At 41.3% G+C, this 19,546-nt stretch overlaps 1 protein-coding gene across 1 annotated transcript; it reads right to left on the bottom strand.

Annotated features, from left to right (window-relative positions):
* Positions 1 to 1,406: 1,406 nt before the first annotated feature.
* stg (string) lies at positions 1,407 to 5,879 on the bottom strand. The gene is made up of 2 exons (XM_032439138.2): positions 4,898 to 5,879; positions 1,407 to 3,700 (listed from the first exon to the last, which is right to left on the bottom strand). The coding sequence occupies exons 1-2, from the start codon at positions 4,951 to 4,953 to the stop codon at positions 2,194 to 2,196; spliced, it is 1,563 nt and encodes a 520-aa protein (XP_032295029.1). The 5' UTR covers positions 4,954 to 5,879; the 3' UTR covers positions 1,407 to 2,193.
* Between the last annotated feature and the right edge of the window lie 13,667 nt (positions 5,880 to 19,546).

Below are 19,546 nucleotides of genomic sequence, written 5' to 3' on the forward strand. Positions count from 1 at the left end.
TCGATGTTTATGCGATATATCGATATCGATTGCTGGCTAAGTATGTGTGTAAGTAATTAAGCTCTGGGCACACTGCAAAATCTGATCGAATTAGAATAAGGACTGTGAAATATGAACTAGAATATGTGCATATATATATATATATATATATATATATACAAAAGAATACCTTAGTTATTTATTTTTAAATAGAATTATGCAATTTATCATATCTGTTGTTCTTAAGTTAAGATCATATTTGTTAGTTCTATTACAAACAAAAAAAACGAAGGTGCGAAACCCGGATAAAGAGATGTCGGAAATCTGGTACACGAACCGAACCAGCGGGCTGGGTTTCGGTTCGAGTCGTGAACCTAATGTAAACACTTTCTTCAAATTGCAGCCCTGGTTTGAAGCGCTTTTCCAGCCTTGGTTCAAAACAATATAATAGAATCTAGTTGAGCACGAAGTTTTTGTCTGAGTGTATCTGTGGCAAGTGTTGCGAAATTTTAATGTCCCACTGGTCGGAAATGAAAGGGTTTAGGACGCAACGCACGTTGCCCCAAATGCAAGTGGGTGGCATTCGGATGTGATTGCGCTCAGAATTTGAGTGCTTAGTCTATGGGTGGTTAGGGGAGACGGGTGACGGGTGACGAGGTACGGGGCTGCCTCTCTGAGCAGCACTTAAGCTTTGCGGTAATTGCCACAAATACTAATTGCAGCATTTGCGCATATCTGCTGTCGCAGGGAATTAAGCAAATGGTTGCCACGGAAATGACTACAAAGTTTAACCCAGCCCATCGCCAAGCCCAAATAATTAATGAACAATACGAATAGAAACTGATAAGAATTGGTAATCGTTTATAGACACATATCTTAAAGCGAAATTTAATTGGACTACATATCGGCAAATATTAAAATTGGTTTAGTTTAGAATTCATAAAATTCCTCCCCAAAGCTACCATTCATTTTTACGGATATTTTAAGGAAAAACTAATTATCGATTTTTTCAAAAATATGCTTACCTAATTCAACACACACATGATCAATAAAAAACACAAATATGTAAAGTTTAAGATTTCGAGAATTTCAAAAAATTAACGGCCCTTTGAGTTGGCGCCATCTAGCTTACATTTTCTGTTCACAGCCTTTACTTGGGCGCGGCCAACTTCACTGCTGCATCTACAGACACTCTGCAGACAGAAACCACGCAGGCCGTTTACAGCAACAGCTTTCCAGCTTAACATTAAACTGTTAACATACCCAAGACACACTCCAAAGTGGCTCCTGTTAAATGCACGCATCAATTTAGTCTAATATCTGGCAGCACTCGACATTTGGCGCGAAAATCAAATTAAAATATTTTACGCTATTTACAATTGAGTTTTTTTTTTTTTTCATTTAACGAAACTAAATAATTAAAATGCTTTTAGTTTTCAGTTCAGGGTTCGTGATTTATATTTAAAATGTACGTCTTTGTTCAATAATATTGCCTTTTTTTGATGCAAAAATAAGCTTTGCTTAAAATAATCATTATACAATAAGTGGATGTTTTTTGTTTTGTTTTGTGGGGTCAAGGGGTCAAGGGGTCAAGGGTGGGCGAAGAGCTTTGTTTTACATAAAAATAAACAAATAATAAGCGTAAATTGTACCTAACACAAGTTTTCAACTTTCAACTCTTATGCTTAAAATAATTAAGATATTAATGTATGTGTGTGTGTGTGTGTGTGTTTTAGCCATTTTCTGTTTTAAGCTTACGAACTAGTATGGGCGCGGGTTAACTACGGAGGGGGGCCGCTTAAATTTGTATGACATTTTAGATTATAATGCACATTTTTGTTACGTTAAAAAATTCAAACTAAAGCTCTAATAAATTGAACTAAATCGAAAATTTTTACATAAAACAATTAAACAAAAATTGATCAAAGAAAAACGAACTTAAAGAAAAAGTCAAGGGAAAAAAATGTTACAGTTATAAATGTACACGTGTGTGTGAGTGTGTGTAGGTGTGTGTGTGTGTGTGTGTATTAGAATTAAGTCTTAGGGTCTACTAAAATTAACAAACGAAAATCAACAAAATCAACTTAAAATTTTCTCATTAAAATGAAATAAATACCCAGCTTTTGTTTTTCTTTTCTTATGTACAAATAATGGTTTGTTTTTTTTTCAGTGTTGTTTTGGCGTTGCCACCCTCCCGCGAAAAAAATAGGGAATTTACAGCATGAGCCGCGAACGGGACTTCTTGCTGCGGCCCGTGCCGGCGCCGCCGCAACCGTCGCCATTCCAGGACTTGGACTTGGCACGAAAATGGCGATAGGCCTCATTGTAGGCCGGCTCCAGCATGGGCCGATACGCGTTCGGCTGGCAGAGCTCCGGCTGCGTCTCGTAGAACTCTTTGTAGCCATTGTGCAGCAAATAGATTTCCGGATAATGGAGCGCCGGATACGCATGCGTATTGCGCTCCCGATCCAGATTGCGCAAAAAACGCGACATTTTTGGGCCACGCTCCGAAGAGAATTCACAATGAAAGATGATTATGTGACGCTTGTTGCCGGCAACGGCATTTTGCTGCTGCTGCAGCTCAGTCTGTGCGGCGCTGAGAAACTCCTCGAGGATCTGTTCGTGGGTATAGAGATTCTTGGCGCCGCGTATATGGCCGCCCTCAAACTCGTACGGATAGCGGCAGTCGATGATGCGATAGCTGGCCACCTGCTCCTCAAAATCACCGTTAAGCAGCTGGGCAACCGTTTCGCTGGAGATCGACTTCAGATCCCGATGACGTCCCTCCATCAGGGGCAGGGCATACGCCTTGCTGAAGTCCCCAATCAATTGCGGCTCATTGCGATTCTCGGAGCGCGCCAATGCGGACATGATCTCCGCATCATTGAGCGACATGCATTTGCGCAACGGAGGCGCATGGGCGTGGCTGCTAGCGGACGGATTGATGGCGGCCGAATTGGGGCAGTTCTCCTTCTCGACGCAACGGTGACGCTTGCTCTGGATGGGCGAGCAGCTGGCCGATGCGGGCGGTTCGGGACGCTTGAAGCAATCCCTGGCAGTCTCTGGCGTCTTTGGTTGCAGTTGTTGTTGTTGTTGTTGTTGGTGTTGGTGTTGTTGTAATGATAGCTGATTGCTATTCGTCTCTGTCATGCTAAGGCAGCGGCGCACCGAGGGACGTCGCATCATGATGCTCAACGCTTCCGGAGATTTGGGCGTCACCTTGATCTGACCGCTAATCAGCGAGTTAAGCCCGCTGGGCATGGCAAGCGCTGGCGGCGCCTGGTGTATGCCGGCAAAGGATTCCATTTCGAACAGCTCCATGTACTCGTCATCCATAGAAGACTCCATGGAGCCCGTGGAGGAGAGGCTGTTGAATATGCGAAAGCTGCGCGCAGGCGTCACAGCGCTGCTCGCTGTCGCCGCTGCTGCTGGCGCCAACTGATGCTGCTGATGCTGCTGTTGCTGCTGTTGCAGCAGCTTGGGCTGGCGCACAATTTGAAAGCGTTGCGGCGAACCCTCCGGCGAGAGCAGGCCGAGCAACGCCGGGCTAACGGAACGCTGCGACGGCGACGGCAAAGCGTGCACGTCATCGTCATAGAACGACAGCTCCTCCTCCGCATCCATGGCCATCAGCATGTTGTTGTTGTTGCTGTTGTTGCTGCTGTTGTTGTTGGTCAGCGCACGGCGAACGCGGCGACTGGAGCTGTTTTTGTTCAAATTGCTGCGAGAGAGAGAGAGAGAGAGAGCGAGAGAGGAGGAGGATTAGTCAACTGTATTTCGTATGCTTCCTGCTGCTGGTTGTGCTGCCTAAACTGCGGCGGGTCATTAAACCCGCAGCTAAAAATATGCGGCGGCGTCGGCGTCGGTGGTGTAAAACAACAACAACAAAAACAAGAAGAAGAAGAAGCAGCGTCGAGGGGTTGCTGCGCTCAATTCCCGTTCTTGTTGTTGTTGTCCCTCTTTCGCTTGTAATTTTCGTAAATAAGGAAATTTGAATTAGAACTTAAAAAGTACCCCGCCTTCCCGTTGGGCCTTTTTGCGGTACTCTAAGCGGAATTTCCCTTTTGCACGCGTTCCGCTCGAGCTACGCTCAAATGCATCTGCACTTTTGCTGACGACTTTTTTGGGTCACGCAAGGCAGAACCGCAAGCGGCGTAGCAGCAGCAGCAGAAGGCGAAGACGCAACAACGGGTAAGAACATTTCAAACGGCTGCAACCAACTGCGCCATGCTCTGTCAGCTAAGTGCTTCAAAACTGTAAGCACTAGACAGTGACTGTCAAACTGTAAGTCAATTTTTGGGGGCGTGTCCCAAGTGGCTTTGAACTAACACATTGGTTAGACACCTGCTGAATTTGTTGCCCAGCTCGAGAAATATAATATATTAGCCCCAAAAATATACCCATTTGCACTTTCAGAACAGAGTACAACATTTTGCTTTGGAGCTGTGCGAACTTCGCGGAAGCCGGTTTAATGAATGAAAAAGCAACAATAACAACAGCTGAGCGCCACAGCCAAAAAAAAAAAAAAAAAGAAAAGAAAAAACGTGTCGTTCGCTCGTGTGGAGCGTGCAAAAAATAATGAGAAAAAACATTTTACTCTTACTTTTGTTCAACTGTAAAGCAAGCAGCGCAGTCGACAGCGCAGCAGCGAACGCTTTGCGGCGGCTTCTTCTGCTCAGTGCCGTTGTTCACAAATTTGCTTTGGTATGTATGTGTGTGTGTGTGTGTGTGAGCGCTCTGTTGCTGTTGTTGTTGTTTTTGTCGTTGCTGTTCAAGTTCAAGCACGACGCTTTTGTTGTTGAAATTTACTTGCACTTTTATTTCATTACATTAGCTATGCTATCTTCCTATGCGTTTTATGCTCCAATTAATTTACTTTTAGCTAGCTCTTGTTTTCGCCTTGCTTTTCAATAATTACCTGATATTGCAATCCATCGTGCAGTTGTTCTCTTCGGCAATTGTTTCCCACAGCATTTTGTATTATTGAATTTATTTATGTATTTGCCAAATATGTGAAATGAGCTATTTTGATTGTAGTTTTCCAACGCGTGTATATTGAGCGTTTAATATTGTTGTTGCTTCTTCTGAAAATTGCTAAAACACAATTTTCGCACGTTTCTTTTGCTGGCACATTTACAGTTAGTTTGTTAGTTCGTTTCGTTTTCGTTAGTTGCGGCTTTGCACTTTGTAGTCCTTCGTTGAGTTTTTTGTTGTTGTTGCATTTGTGAACCGTATTTGTTAAAAACTAATATTGCATTTATTGTTGCATATTTTTGTTTTCTTTTTGGAGTTTTGCATTATTATTGTGTCCGTTTAAACATTGTTGCATTTGTTTATAGTTTCACGTACTTTGTGAGTTCTTTGTGTGCTGCGTTTTGTATTAATAATGTTATATCCCAATCGCTTTAACACAAACACACACACAAATTTACTGCACTACCGTACGAGTGGCAGAGAGAGGGAGAGCAGCTCGAGGCGCAGATGTTGACACGACGACGAACAGAAAACAAATGTAGTTCTCGAGCCGAGCGCAGCTGGTTTTAAAGAGCGGCGGCCGTGTATGCAACCCCCGCTGCCGGCAAGCCGCAGTCGACGTCGCTGCTCTTTTGTGCGAGCAGCAGCACGTATAACGGCAGGAGCAGGAGCAGCAATTGAAAGAGCAGTGAGAGCAGGAGCGAGACTAGAAGGTTACGAGCGGGAGCAGCAGCTACATACATACATATGTACATACATATATGTATTGAACAGTTTTCCATTTGCCATATCCCTATTCCAATAACAAATATCAAAGGGCGAACTAGGATAGAAGTAGTCGGAAAATCTGTGCTGTTGGAGCGAGCCACGATCACTGGCCAGTGCCTGTGCAACAGGTAGCGCTCAACAATTTCCCCTACCCGATGCGCGGCCGGAGCACAATTGAAGGCGAAAATTTTGGCGCGCGAGCTTTTATAGCGCGAAGCGCGTCGTCGCCGACGCTGAGCGCCAATAGCCGATAGCCGAGTGGGCCCTGATTGGGGGCCGAGCGACAGTTCGTGTGGAGGCCGAAGCGAGAAAAAACACATGTGATTTACGTTGCAATCGAATGGCTGGAACCAGAGCCTGGAGCCAGCGGCTGCCACAGCCTGCGTGCAAATCTTTAAGCAGAATTTCAGAAGCAGAAGCAGACGCAGACGACGACGACGACGATGGCATCGACTGAGCGGCATCGATTGTGTCGTTCGCAGGTAATAATGTGAGATCCACGCATTCCGTGACGCCTGCACGCCCAAGTTGTCCCCCTTGGATCCCAAAGCGTACATCAGCAGGTAGTCGTTGTGCCAGGTCCCAGTCATATGATCGACACAGTGCTCTTTGGGGGAGGTGGTGCGGGGCGTGGCTCTTTTGTGTTTTGCAGACGTAGACGCCAATGTCGTTAAATGAGCAGAGTTCCACATGCATGTGTGTATTAGTGCGTTTGAGTGTGTGTGGGCAGTTGCGGCAAAGTTAAAGCAAAAATCGAGTTACATATGCGCGCATGGAAGTGTGTGTGTGCAGGCCCTGCGGGAGTCGCGTCGTGCATGTGAGGGGCTACGGTGGGGGCACCCATGGGTATAGTGCTGCTTGTAAAGACTTGGCGAATTCCTACGCGGCAGGCAAATCCACAGCAGAGCGCAATGTACAACAAGCATAAGAAACAACTAAATTGGACGGCGACCATGCGGCGACATCATTTATAAAAACTATCATGCGAATCATATGGGCAAGGCAAATGATTTGAGCTGGCGTTGCCAGCCGCTGCAAAATGCGCTCAAAGCTAAATGAGCTACGGTTTCATTCTCTTGAATTGCTTTTGTGCTGCTGCAGGAAGAGGATCATCTTTTTGAAAGAATAAACAACAAACTAAAAGGACGCAGAAATCATAAAGTGGTTTTGAACAAGTTAAAAAACATGCGGCACAGAAAAAAAAAAGCTCAAACTCATTCATAGTGCGACACAGTGGGCTGAACATGCGTGTTTATTGCGCAAATAGTTTGGCTACCATCGTAATATATCTCAAATATGTAAGTAGATGCTTATGAACAAATTAAAAATGTGCATGTAATTGTATGCCCGTTTAAGCTAAAGGTCATATATCATCGCTTCCAATTGGTTTGCTCGCTTTCGATAAGCATTTAAATGCAATAGATCACACACCACGGTGCGGCGACACAGATGAAGACAGAACGGAAAAAGGGCAAACAGAAATCAAAAATGTATGCAAAAAACTCACTCACACACTCAAATGCAGCGAGTGAATTTGATTGCGAGCATCGAATAGGCGGCACACACTAATGCAAGCAGCGAACACTATGAAATTGCAGAAACAACGTGAATGGGAATGGAGCACAACAATAGCAGCGGGAGCAGCAACAGCAAATAAACTCCCAAAAAAAAAAAAAAACGAGAAGTGGAATGAACAACGTGAAGAACTAAATTGTAAATCGAAATTCCAAGAAGTGAGGTCTGAGATTTGGTCGGTTTTGTATTTTTTAAGCGCCTGATGTCGACGGCGACATTCAAAAAAAAAAAAAAAGAAGAAAAAAAAGTGTGCAAAAAAGCGTTTGAGATACTTTTACGCGCGCGCGCGAAAGCCAAACCAGTGCGAGGGGCGTGGCGGGTCGAAATTGTGTGTACGCGAGTGTGTGCGTGTGTGTGCAGCGTTTAGGGCTTGTGCATACAAAAGGAATCGCATGGAGTCCACGGGGAGGCAAAGACGTGCAATTAGTGTGCAATAGGTAAGTTATGAGCATTTAATCCATTTGCATATTATCTGCATGTATGTACATATGTATGTATGTACTATGTACGTGTGTATGCGTGCACATAAATTACAGCGTAAGCCCTCTTGTACAGTGAAAGCTCTCTTGAGCGAACACCCACGTTCAAAGGAAGAACATTCCAAAGTTTTAAGCATAGTTATTTATTTTTTCTTATTAATCTTCATGTTTATATACTTTTCTATACACTGTTGCCCCTTTACTTTAAAAGTCCAGTTGTAATGCATGTACATATGTAATTCTTTCGCTTAACAAGAGCTTTTACTGTATGTGTGCAAGCAGTCTGCAATGGCAGCCAAAAGCTTTGGCAAATTTGAATTGGAGATTGACAAAGGTGTTGACAGGCAGTTGGCATTGAAGGTATTTGAACTTTGTACGGAATTTGGGCCGGATCGCGACCATGTGATCGAGCGCCCCGAATTGTAGGGGAAATGGAAGAATGTACATAAGAAGCAGCGTAACATAGACAAATGCTGATCAGAATGTATGCCCACACACACATACATGCATGTATACATGGACAAACAGTTAGAAAAGGATAGGTGCGCGGGGAATGACCCTCGGTCCCGTTTCAGTTCCTATACACAATCCTGTTCCTTGCGGGCCTCTGCCTGCTATACTACAGGGTACCTACATATGTTCAATCAGCTGATCGTGCGTAGCCCGAAGGACATGCACACAGCAGAGCAGAGAATTAGTCCTGCTGTTCTGTGGTATGTGTGTGACACGAGCAGGAGGAGAGGCACGGGGAACGAGCACAACGCGCGCGCAAAATTCCTTAACACGAGCCCAACAACAACAAATCTTTGTGTGCGTGTGCGTGTGTGTGTGTGCAAGACGAAGCAGGGGGGGGCGCTGAGATTTCTTGCACTCGCCGATGTGCATTGGTCAGACTGAGCGAAGAAGTAGGTGAAGAGCGCTCGAGCGCTCGGAAGAAGTGCACAAAGAGGAAACGCGTTTTGATTTTAGCGCCAAAATATGCCTTCGCTGTATGTGTGTGTCAGTGTGAGCGCAGTGTGAGATTGTGTGCAGGATTCGTCTACTTGACAGTGTTGCCACAATATTAAAAGGCGCAAACGGCTAAATGGTTGGAATAAATTAAATTATTTCTACAATAGGTGGTCCAAATTTGTATATAGTTACATTAATACATTTTGGACAGGTTTCTATTAAATTCTCATTTGCAACTTTTAGGATGTACTTTTCAAATGTACATAATATATTTTCTATGTTTTATTAATTTTTGTTAACACAAGTTTCTAATGGGCTTAATAGTTTCTATAAACAAAAAAAATGTAACATTAAATGAAAAAAATGAAAATAAAAAAAACCCAAAGGTTGTAGCGATCCTTTCTTGTACAACATTTTCCAGAATTCCTCAGCTAGTTCGCTTTTAAAAAGCTAGAAATAGCCACATGTCAGCTAAGATGGCAACTCTGCTGCAGCGAGTGGCGCGATCTATACATATGTTTGTATGTATGTATGTGTGTATGTATGATTATGTGCATATGCATGTTAATACATGTGCATTTTGTGTGGCCGTCTGCGAGCCTGTTTATCTTTGAGCTCTGCTGCAGTCGCTGCTGTGATTTCTTGCAGTCTTTGTCGCTCCTCTGATTATGTGCAATGTTGTTGTTGTTGCTGTTGTTGTTTTTGTTGCCGTTCGACGTTTGTCTTTTTGCCTCCGCCGCGTTTTGTTGTTGCTATTTTATGTTTCCTTCGCCGCCTTGCACCGTATTCTTTAGCTCCTTGTTCGCCTTGTCTACAAGCTGATTGTGAGAAATATTTTTCGTTACTTGACTTTTTGCTGTGCGTGCTCCTTCTGTCTGTCCTCTGTCCTCCTGTCCTCCTATCCTCCTATTCTCCGTCCATTGGCGGCCACCCGATCCCACAGTCACAATTCGCGCTGTCCTCCTGCCCCCCTCACGCCGCCGACGCCAGCAGCAGCTCCATTTCCTCGCACACACTAATTGATTCTCTGCATAAATTTTATTTAAAGCTTTAATAAATGTCAAAATAAGCAATTCATTTCGATGTTAGAGAACGCATCCATTCACAAAACACTCACACTCACACATCACATTCACGAAACACTCACCACATTCACAATCACATTCACATTTACATTCACCAAATGAAGCTTTCTCTGTGGCAATCAATTGCCGGGTTCAGAGTTTAAATGTGCCGCTAACGAAGATGCGCAGCCCAAGCCAAGCAATTCATATATATGTAATGTATGTATGTATTTAAACATTGTGGATACATACATGCATACATATGTATGTACATACATGTATATTCTGCATCCAGAAGTTGTGACGTTACAAGCCCTGCAAATTTCATCGGGGTCGAGTTGGATGGGATTTTTATAGATTTCATTAAGAAAAATCTTGTGAGGTTTGGTTAATGTTGGGATAAATGGTTTTTTTTTTTTCGTAATGTGAACTAATAAATACTCTTCTAGATTAAAAAAATCTCAATTATACAACTTATGTTTCAGTCGATTGTTCCTATGGGTAAAGATTTCCAATTTTCTGTGAAAGAAGCTCGCTATTAGCAAATTTTGGTTGTCTTGAATATCAAAAAGATTTTTCAGACAAAAGCAGTCTCTACTTACGACTATTCTCTTGCATATTTTTGCAAGCCTTTGTAATTCTCTATGGATATTTTTCGATTTTTTTCGAGGCGAATCACTGGAAACGCTTCTGTAATGCAGTCTTGAAAACAGATCTTAACTCTATGCGTTAGTTAGTTAGTTGTCGTCATAGTTCCAGCTTTTGCCAGATATCGTTCTACATTTCCGGGAATAACACCTGAAATTGTAGCTATGTCTGCTCGTGTATTTGCATATGCAGGGCCCCCAAGAGCTGTAATGCTCCACTTACCGCTGCTAACCTGATGGTGCCTGGCATTGTTATGATAACTTCTAACGGTCAACTGATAAGCTGAGCGCGTCAAGCTTCGCCAAGAGCCAAGCGACATTTATTGCATTGTTTGCACAGCTCTAAGCAAATAGGCATAGTCTTGTGTGTATATACTTATATATATATATATATATATATCAGTGGTCTATATATAAGAGGTTTACATAAGTATTTGTGTATGCGTGCAATGATATGAGGCTGCCTCAGGAAGTACTAATCAACATTGCCCGGCTCAGCAGCCCAAACAAAAGTTGGTATTGTCGTATGTGGGCAAATAGGCAACAACAACTTGAGCCCTGGATGATAGGGGGCTGGACAGGGTGGGGGCGAGGTTTTACTCTGGAAGTAGGTTGTTTTTGTTGTTGTTATTGTTGCTGCTGTTGTTGTTGTTGTTGTTGTTGCTGTTGTTTAATGAGCGAACAATGTTCTTGACATGCTTAGATATTTTTTTAAATATATTTTTTATGCCCTTTCCAAGAGTTGCTCAGATTGTTTGTAACGCTTGTTAATAAATATATAGAAAGCGAAGTCTATAAAGCATTATATCAGAGGTTATCAGTTCAGCCTAGCGAAAGGTTTCGATAGAGTTCAAAATTTATCTTAATCAAACTTTCCAATTGCAAGTATTTATATTAGATCGCTTTATATATTCATATAATTGATATAGAAAGATTCCGTAAAACTTTATGATCTTGCAGAAAATAAAATTTGTATCTATTACGATATCTTGAGCCAACTTAAACAACTTGCGTTTTTCTCGTTTCCAATAGTAACTAAATTGGATTATAATACTATATACTAGACTATATCAAGTAAGTTCTATTTCTAGTTCTTATTAAGAAAGCTGATTGTATTCTATGATAAACATACAAAATATGCAGAAAACCTTTTAAACATGGAACCTCTATGTGATATAGCTCTAATAGGAGCAATAGCTCACTAATTGAGTTATTCTAAGAACAACTTTTCTTTATTATATTTCAGATAGTTGCTCTTAGCTCTTCATATAATATTTAGAGTATTTATTCTTCGGTTCTTAATTGTTTTCAAATTTTTTTTATTTTGTATGTCGCGCATATTTCGCGCGCATTTCGATTCCAATTATGATATGGTGGGCAATATATATTAGTGACACATTTGTCGAGGTCAGTGGGGCATAGACTGGGCATAGACCAGGCGGCAATATTGGCGATAAGGCAACCGTCGGCTCATCTGTCTGCCACATTGTGTCTGCCACATTGTGTGCCACTTGAGTTTCCCACAGTCTCAGCTAGCTTCACCCCCCAGGGTTTGCTTAGTTTTGGTATTGAATATCGATCAACAATTAGTTGATGTTTTGCTTGCAATTTTCTATATAATTAGAATAGTGGCAGCGGGTTTTCTCGCATTGTTCTGGCTCAAGTGCTTCTTGCCAATTCTTCGCAGGACAATTCGCCTTGTGGCAGGCACTCGTTGCCACTCGTTGGGCATGTGTCTAACTGTTGTATTGTGTTTTGTTGTTTATTTTTTTTTTTTGCTTTCAATTTGGGTCACAATGTGCTGCAAAACAAGTGCCGACATTGAAACAATCTTTGGCATTAATTTTTGGTCGGTTCCGGGCAGGCAGTGCAAAATCTTTATTGTCACATGTTGCACAGCATTTTGGTTCCCACACAGCAGGCAATTTATTTTTTATTTTTCTTCCTTTTTTTTTTCGCATGTCTTCTCTCAAGTGTCTGTGAGGCTTGTGACTCTGTGATCGAGACCTTGTTCCCTTTATAACACTTCTTAAAATAGCTTTTCAGAAAACCTTGTAATAAAACCTTGTGTTCGGTCGAGAACTGAATCATACAAAAATAGACAGCGAAAAGGATAGATATTATTATAATATATAGGCCCTGTGAGGTCGATACTTAAATATATTTATATATTTATAGTTAAAATAATTTTGATCCATTTTCTCTGTTCAGTTTCTTCAGTTCTGAACTCTACAGAAAATTGTCTTAAAAGTACTTTTTTTTTAAGTACTCTATTTTCCTGAAAAATTTAAAATATTGCTTTAAAAATGTGAACTAATTATTTTCCAATTTGATTCCAACTATGAATAATATTTAAAATAATATGAGGGTGCAAGAGAATATGATAATTTCTCAAAAAACTTGTTTACAAATTAAGCCCAAGTCTAATATGTTTTTGCTTGTGATGTGATCAATGACTTCTGTCAGCTTGCCTTGATATCCTTGAGGCTTCTTTGATGTGAACCCCTTTGCGCCGCTTTGTGTATCCTCGCGTGGTCAATGTTTATGTTTAGATTAATAACGGCCACGCGACTGACCCACGAACTGACCACTGGTCAGTTAATTTTTAGTAATGCTCCGAGTTCCTCCCTCTCGGGAGCTGTGCTAGCGTCTGCTGCAGACCACAATATTGGCCTGCAGCCAATCTATAGCCTGGGGGGGGGGGGGATATGTTGAAATTAATCAGAGGGCACAACCCTGCCGCGGAATCCTTTCCCTGTGCCCTTTGTACTGCGGACTGTGTACACAGCATGTAATTAATTGATTAACATTCTTAAGGATAGCATTTCTTTGGATTGATGTGCCGATCTTATCGCGTTACATTCGCGCAGCCTTTCAACACATACGCAGCGAGCCGGCGCAACCCTTTTGTTATAAATTTCTCTGCTATTTGCCTGACCAGATCCGGGACAATGGGCATGGCACTATGTCCGTGGCGGGGCATTTCATTCATGCATCTCTGGAGATGATTTGTTCGCCTTGATCTTAATCGTCAGTATACCCTGTACGCTCTCAAAGTGGTTAAAAGGGGGTATGCTTAAGTTGGGCAGTCAGGCAATATTACCCAGCTCATTTATTCTTGACTAGACGCTGACTGTATAGGTCCACAACTATAGTCCCCCTTTCTTCTAAATAAGTCGAACTTAGAGACTAGAAGGAGCTTTCAGAATATAATTTTGATTGGAGATTCTCCCATAGCACGCACAGATCAAAATTATTTATCGTTTCGTAATACCAAGACTTAAAGCCCTGTTTAAGCTAGTTATATAATATTTAATAGGTATGTTGTCATAGAAAAAACTGCTCTAACATTTAAAATCAATGCAAGAGGAAGAAACTATTAGTTCTGAAAATATCACAACAATCGTTCGACAAACTCAGAAGTTATATAGGAACACTTTTTAGAACTTGGCGAAAACCTTGGGAAATGGAAGAGAATCAGGTTACAGGGTATCTGCCTGTTCTTCAAGCTTGAGTCTTTCAGTTGAGTCTGCTTCGCATCTTATCTAACGCGCAGTTTGTTTCTTAGAACTCGGACTTGACAGCAAGCCATCTATTTGTTGAACAAAACAACGCAATTTAAGCGCTGAAATCAGACAAATCAGCTGGCCAAGCTAAACCACAGACGGAGTGCACTTAAGTTGATCCTGGTCCAGCAATTTCTCAATGTCTTAAGGAATTACACAGCACATTAGATGGGCATCGGGTGTGGCTGATGTTGCATAATCCCAGAGATATTTTGGGTTCGCCCAGCTGGCAAAGTTTTGCATCCCTTAGGGCAAGTAAGCGAATTTTGCAGCATATCCATGCCCTTTCCCATTCCCAGACGGGCTGGGTCGCTTACCTTGAGGGGCCCATTCGGCAAAGCAATTGCATTGTTTTACTAACAACATCAAAGTTATGACAAGATTTTGTCTATCACAGCCCAAGCTGTTGTACCCCCCCACCTCCTTCAATGTTGCTTTCTGGCAGGATTCGAGGGATGCAATCCCCGTTCGACCTAGCCAGAAGACAGACAACTCGTCCGAGCCAAGACAGACCGACAGACGACTGACTGACAACCCAACAGAGCGCCGAGCACAGTTGGGCCGTTGTCTGCAAATGCATTACGATTGAATTTCAAATTTAATCGCATATACAAATTTTATTTATGTGACATGGGTGCATTTTCTTTTCTGTACCGTGGGATGGAAACTTTGCGCGCGTTCTCTGCCAACTTGAAGATCACAAATGGTCCATGTCAATCTTTTAATGCTTTCACTTGGTCTCGATTTGCGCAGGATGGGGTAAGGAGATGTTAGTAGACGACAAAATGTGAAGGGCAGTTGTAGACATTTAAAACTTGAACAGATCACTTTTTTAAAATTTTTGTATATCATTTAAATGTTGTCAATCATTTTATTATAAGGGAATAGATGATACGAAATATTCAGTAAATATTAGTTATAATATTATAATTTAATAGATTCTTATAGATTTTATAATTCTTCGGAATTTCAGATACCATTCCTTATTCAACCTTAGATAATTTTCCAGCTTAATCACATTTCAACTGAGATTAGTCTACATTTTGGAAAAAAAAAAACTGTTGGAATTAGCAAGAATGCATCAGAATTTCCAAAACATATTTCCAGTTAAGATCTTTACTTTGTTAATTTCGAAAATTAATATTATTTATTTGAGATTTGAGAACTAGGCTCCACTTACCTTGTCATTCTCTCATATGTAGACCTATCTATTTGAGATCTTTATAATAATTTAACAGGCAGCAGGGTAGACATACCCAGAATCAGCTCATGGCAACTCATTAAGAGATTACCAAGATCTTAACTATAAATTCTAGAATTTCTGCTGCTAAATCGCTTGCAATTGCACATTCAACACATTGTGGCACAGACAAAGACACATGACTTATGTGGAGTGCTTGGAACAGGAATCATCAGAGCTGAACAAGTACAGCTCAATCCATGCCGATCCATCATCATATGGTACTCAACGCCTGGCCATATGTGTGCAATATTAAACTGCAAGATAATTTGTTGCTTTTTCTTTTGCCATATGAACAAATGAAGTCATTGTCAGGCGGTTGTCAACGCTGCCACGCCCACAGTTAAGCAAGTTGTACAGTAAAATACGAAAAAAATGGTTAAAACTAATTCCCAAATTACCGGTAAAAATGCCTAAAACAAAGTGCCAAACAGTCAGGGTGAAAAAGAAAGAGATTCCATGGACTCCAACGGCTTGACTCAAAGGAGTGTACGCCGATCCAACCCATAATTAACTATTCAAACAATAGAGAGATGCGTGCCTACAAAGGATCGGCAATCAAATACGCAAACACACACACACACGAGCACACCACTTGATGTTTCGAGTCACGTTTGCTGACACAAATCCTTCTTAGGAAAGGCAATATTTCCTAGTCATGATCGGCCGCGATCTACGGCCACATCCTCATCAACGGCCCAGTCGAGGATCGACTGCAAGGCGAGCCGTATTGACAGCCCAAAAGCATGGTAGCTCCGTGCATACCAAAGCAGATTGCGCAGATTTTCAAAAATCGTTAGAAACGAGACAAAAACAACAATTATGAATACGTGAGTTTATCTACCTATTGTTCGACTGTTTGCTGCAACCTGTTTCTCTGTGCATCGTGTAAGGTGTTGCTCGGCTGGCCTTTTTGTTTCTTTTCTTGTTCTTTTGGCTTCTCCCGATCACACCTATATGCCCATATATATATATATATATATATATATATATGTATTGGTGTATATATGAATTCCTACTGCGCAGCGTTGGCCCACACTCAAACCCACCTCTGTTGCGTCCCTCTGTCTGTGTTTTTGCAGCTTGGCAATCATCAGTCCATAGCCTTGACAGCGAGCATTCTGGCTCATAATTCACTCACTGCTGCAGGTTTGAATTTCTTTAAAAATAACTTCGTTTGCATGGCATTTCATTAATACTCTTTATGGTATACCCTTTTTTGGGGTATTATAGCTATTTGAACTGTGTTACGCAGTGAAGCTGACATCTCCGTCTTCTCATAAGGTATAATTATTCTTGAACAAGGCAAAAGTCAAATCGATATATCTAGATATCTAAGGCTATTATCATAAAGCTTTGCATTTAGAAGTCTTTCTGTTGCATCCTTTGCATATCAAAATGTTGTTGCATGAAAAAACTACTTACTACTTACTATGACAAATATTAAAATACACAATCGGACCTATAGGGTATATCCCATATCTGCCATAGGTTCTTTATATAGAGCCAAATCTTCTCAATCTGTGTTATAAAGATCTACTGGAAGAATCGCTCGATGTATGACTTTTAATATCGAAAGGTTTGATGCTATTCACGATTTTTCTCACATATTTTCTAAGAGTATTTCATGTTCGGCGTACCAAACTGCAGCCATTCGTACTTGTCTATATATTTTTTTTTTATTAAATATTCAGTTTTGTTTTGTGTCCGCTTATCTGTCAGATACAAAATTGTGGAATGCACATGCTTGCGCGCGTCTAGCTGAAGAGAGCAGCCAACTGCTGAGTGAGTGCTTCGCTCAAGTGGCTTATATCATAATTTCGATGAAATAGTAGCCCATATAGATCGAATCAGTCTAGAGTGTGCTTTAAAACAGAGCTAGACAAATTAACGGGAAATTATGTAACGGAAACTGAAGGAGTGAGTTATGTAGAAGTCATAGGTACTGAGGTAAAAGTTGATTCATTGGGACATTTGGATGTTAAAAAGCAGAAGTTATTTATTTCATTTAATTCTTTTGATTTCTCTCTCTCTCTCTCTCTCTCTCGCTCTCTTTCTCTGTCTCCCTCTCTCTCTCTGTCTCTCATTGTCTCTATCTGTATCTCCATCACTCTCTCTAGCTGTATTTCTATTCTATTTCTCGCTCTCTTTCTCTCTCTCTTTTTAGCTTTTCCTCTTTTTATCCGTCTTATTTCGTTTTTTCTCTCTTTCTTTTTTCTCTTTCTCTGAGTTTGTTTAGTCTCTCAGTCCTCTTGTCTCGCATTCTCTTTCTTCTCCTCCTTCTCTACTAAAAAAAAGTGTTTCTCTTCTCTCTTATCACACTTGCTCATTCTCTCTCATTCCTGATCTATCTCCCTTTCTCTTTCTTCTCACGCTCTTTCGCTCTTTCTCTCACTCTCTCGCTACCTGTCAAAATGTATTTTTCTCTAAATCTATTTATATATCTCCCCACTTCAAGCAGTCTCATTTTCTCTGAATAGATCCCGTAGGGTCCAGTAAACGCGCAGTGTTCCCCAGTTATAGATTTCTCAGTTCTTGTAAAAATTGTTCGCCCCAGAAAACCAAACTGTTTTCTGAGAATCTCAGGTCTAGCGTGAGGAAGGTGTTGAATACTTTCAGTAATTTATAGTCTTTCATCGATGTTTACGTGAACCGATCTTATCCAAGAATTTTATGGCTGTATTTTGTAATAAAAATTTAATAAGCTACCTTTTATAGGTGGAAAATTGAGGTGAGAAGAATTCAAAATATGAAATGCGAGAGTAAGGAAATAATACTAGGAGTTACTTGAATGAAAGTTGGATATGGATTGATGCTACCCTCTTCTTCGGCAGCGCTTGCTATTTAATAGCTGCTTCAGTCATATGCAAATATACTCAAATACACCTAACGCCCGAAATGTGGCACTCAGCGGAGATCCTTTCATTTGGCACGTGTGCCGGATACAATTTTCAATAGTTTTTCATATATAGACGAATATGGAAAACGAGCGTGTTAGAAAACGTGCCTCTTGTGCGGCGCCCGCATCGCTTGTATTTGAAATATTTATCCAAAAATTGTTAATACGCAGCGTTACAAAAGGACCTTTCAAATTGAAAGGATGCGATTGTATTTGCATTAACATTGGCATTGTTATGCCGGCATCAGGATATCAACCGAGCGCTGGTTGAGGGTGTGCCAGTCAGTGTGTATGTGTGCCCTGAGTGTGTGTGTGTGTGTGTGCGTGTGTGTTTGAGTGTGCGCGTGAGCAGATCCTTTTACAATCAGAAACATGCGAAAGTGTGGCGCAGGCGCACGTGCGCTTAGATCCTGCGCATTTATACAGGGGTGGCTCTCGTCGCCCCTCTCTGCGCTAATGAAAACAAGTGGACGCCATTTCCGCAAATGGTTTAATTGGCGTGCCAGCCAGCCAGCCAGCCTGATGATCCTTGTGGTGCTGCTCCTGCTCCTGCTCCTGCTGGTGGTGGTGGCCGTGGAGTTTTGTGGTGGTGTATGCGCCCTCAGCCTGCCCGGCTGGCTGGCAAATACAGTGCGCAACCAGCATAGTCCTGAAAAGCAGGACATAAGCGCCTGTGTGAATCTAACGGCTGCAAGGACAACAGCCAAAGGGGGTGGTGTTTGCTGCTGGTGTTGTATTCTCTATATATACCCTGTAATTATGAAAATGAATAAAGTGGGCTATAAAGAGGCTGTGCACATGCACAGGCGCAAAGTCGTACACATACTGAAAAATTCCTGTGTTATATCGAGTCAGCTCTGAAATCAATTTTAGAATAACATATATCATACTATCATATCTATATATATATATATATCATATATGTATATTTTTTCCATTCACTTCAAATCGATAAATATCAAACTTTCACAAATGTTTTTTAAGAATATTCCTGGGACTGTAAAGCTAAGTGATAGAAATTTTAGATGTGTAATATGTTTTGTATATCTATGTATAATGGGCAAAGCTAATTTAGTTTTCTTTCGATATTTCCTGCCAATCGATAAATATCGATATTATGCATGCATTTTGTAAGCAATGTTTCCTCAATGTGGCATGTAAGCCATTTGCTGGCATACATAGTTAGAAAATACTTTATTTTAATGGAAAACCTCCCCTAATTCCCTTAAAAGTAAGCAACAATAAGCTTAATTTAAATAGGGACAGTTTAAGTTTTCTCTCCTTCTCTTCGATGGCAATCGAAAGGTAAATATCGAAGTTATTCAAGAATGAATTTATTACAATTTGGCGCAGATACAAGAAGAATCGCGTAACTAGTGCAGCTTAGAGCTGGGCACAGGGCAA

Source organism: Drosophila virilis, chromosome 2 (genome assembly GCF_030788295.1).
Source record: "Drosophila virilis strain 15010-1051.87 chromosome 2, Dvir_AGI_RSII-ME, whole genome shotgun sequence".
NCBI lineage: Eukaryota > Metazoa > Arthropoda > Insecta > Diptera > Drosophilidae > Drosophila > Drosophila virilis.

Excerpts from the sequence above, each read along its gene's own strand:
- stg (XM_032439138.2), bottom strand. The coding sequence starts at position 4,953 with ATGCTGTGGGAAACAATTGCCGAAGAGAACAACTGCACGATGGATTGC. Across the intron at positions 3,701-4,897 it reads ACGATGGATTGCAATATCAG|CAATTTGAACAAAAACAGCT; the intron begins GTAATTATTGAA and ends TCTCTCTCGCAG.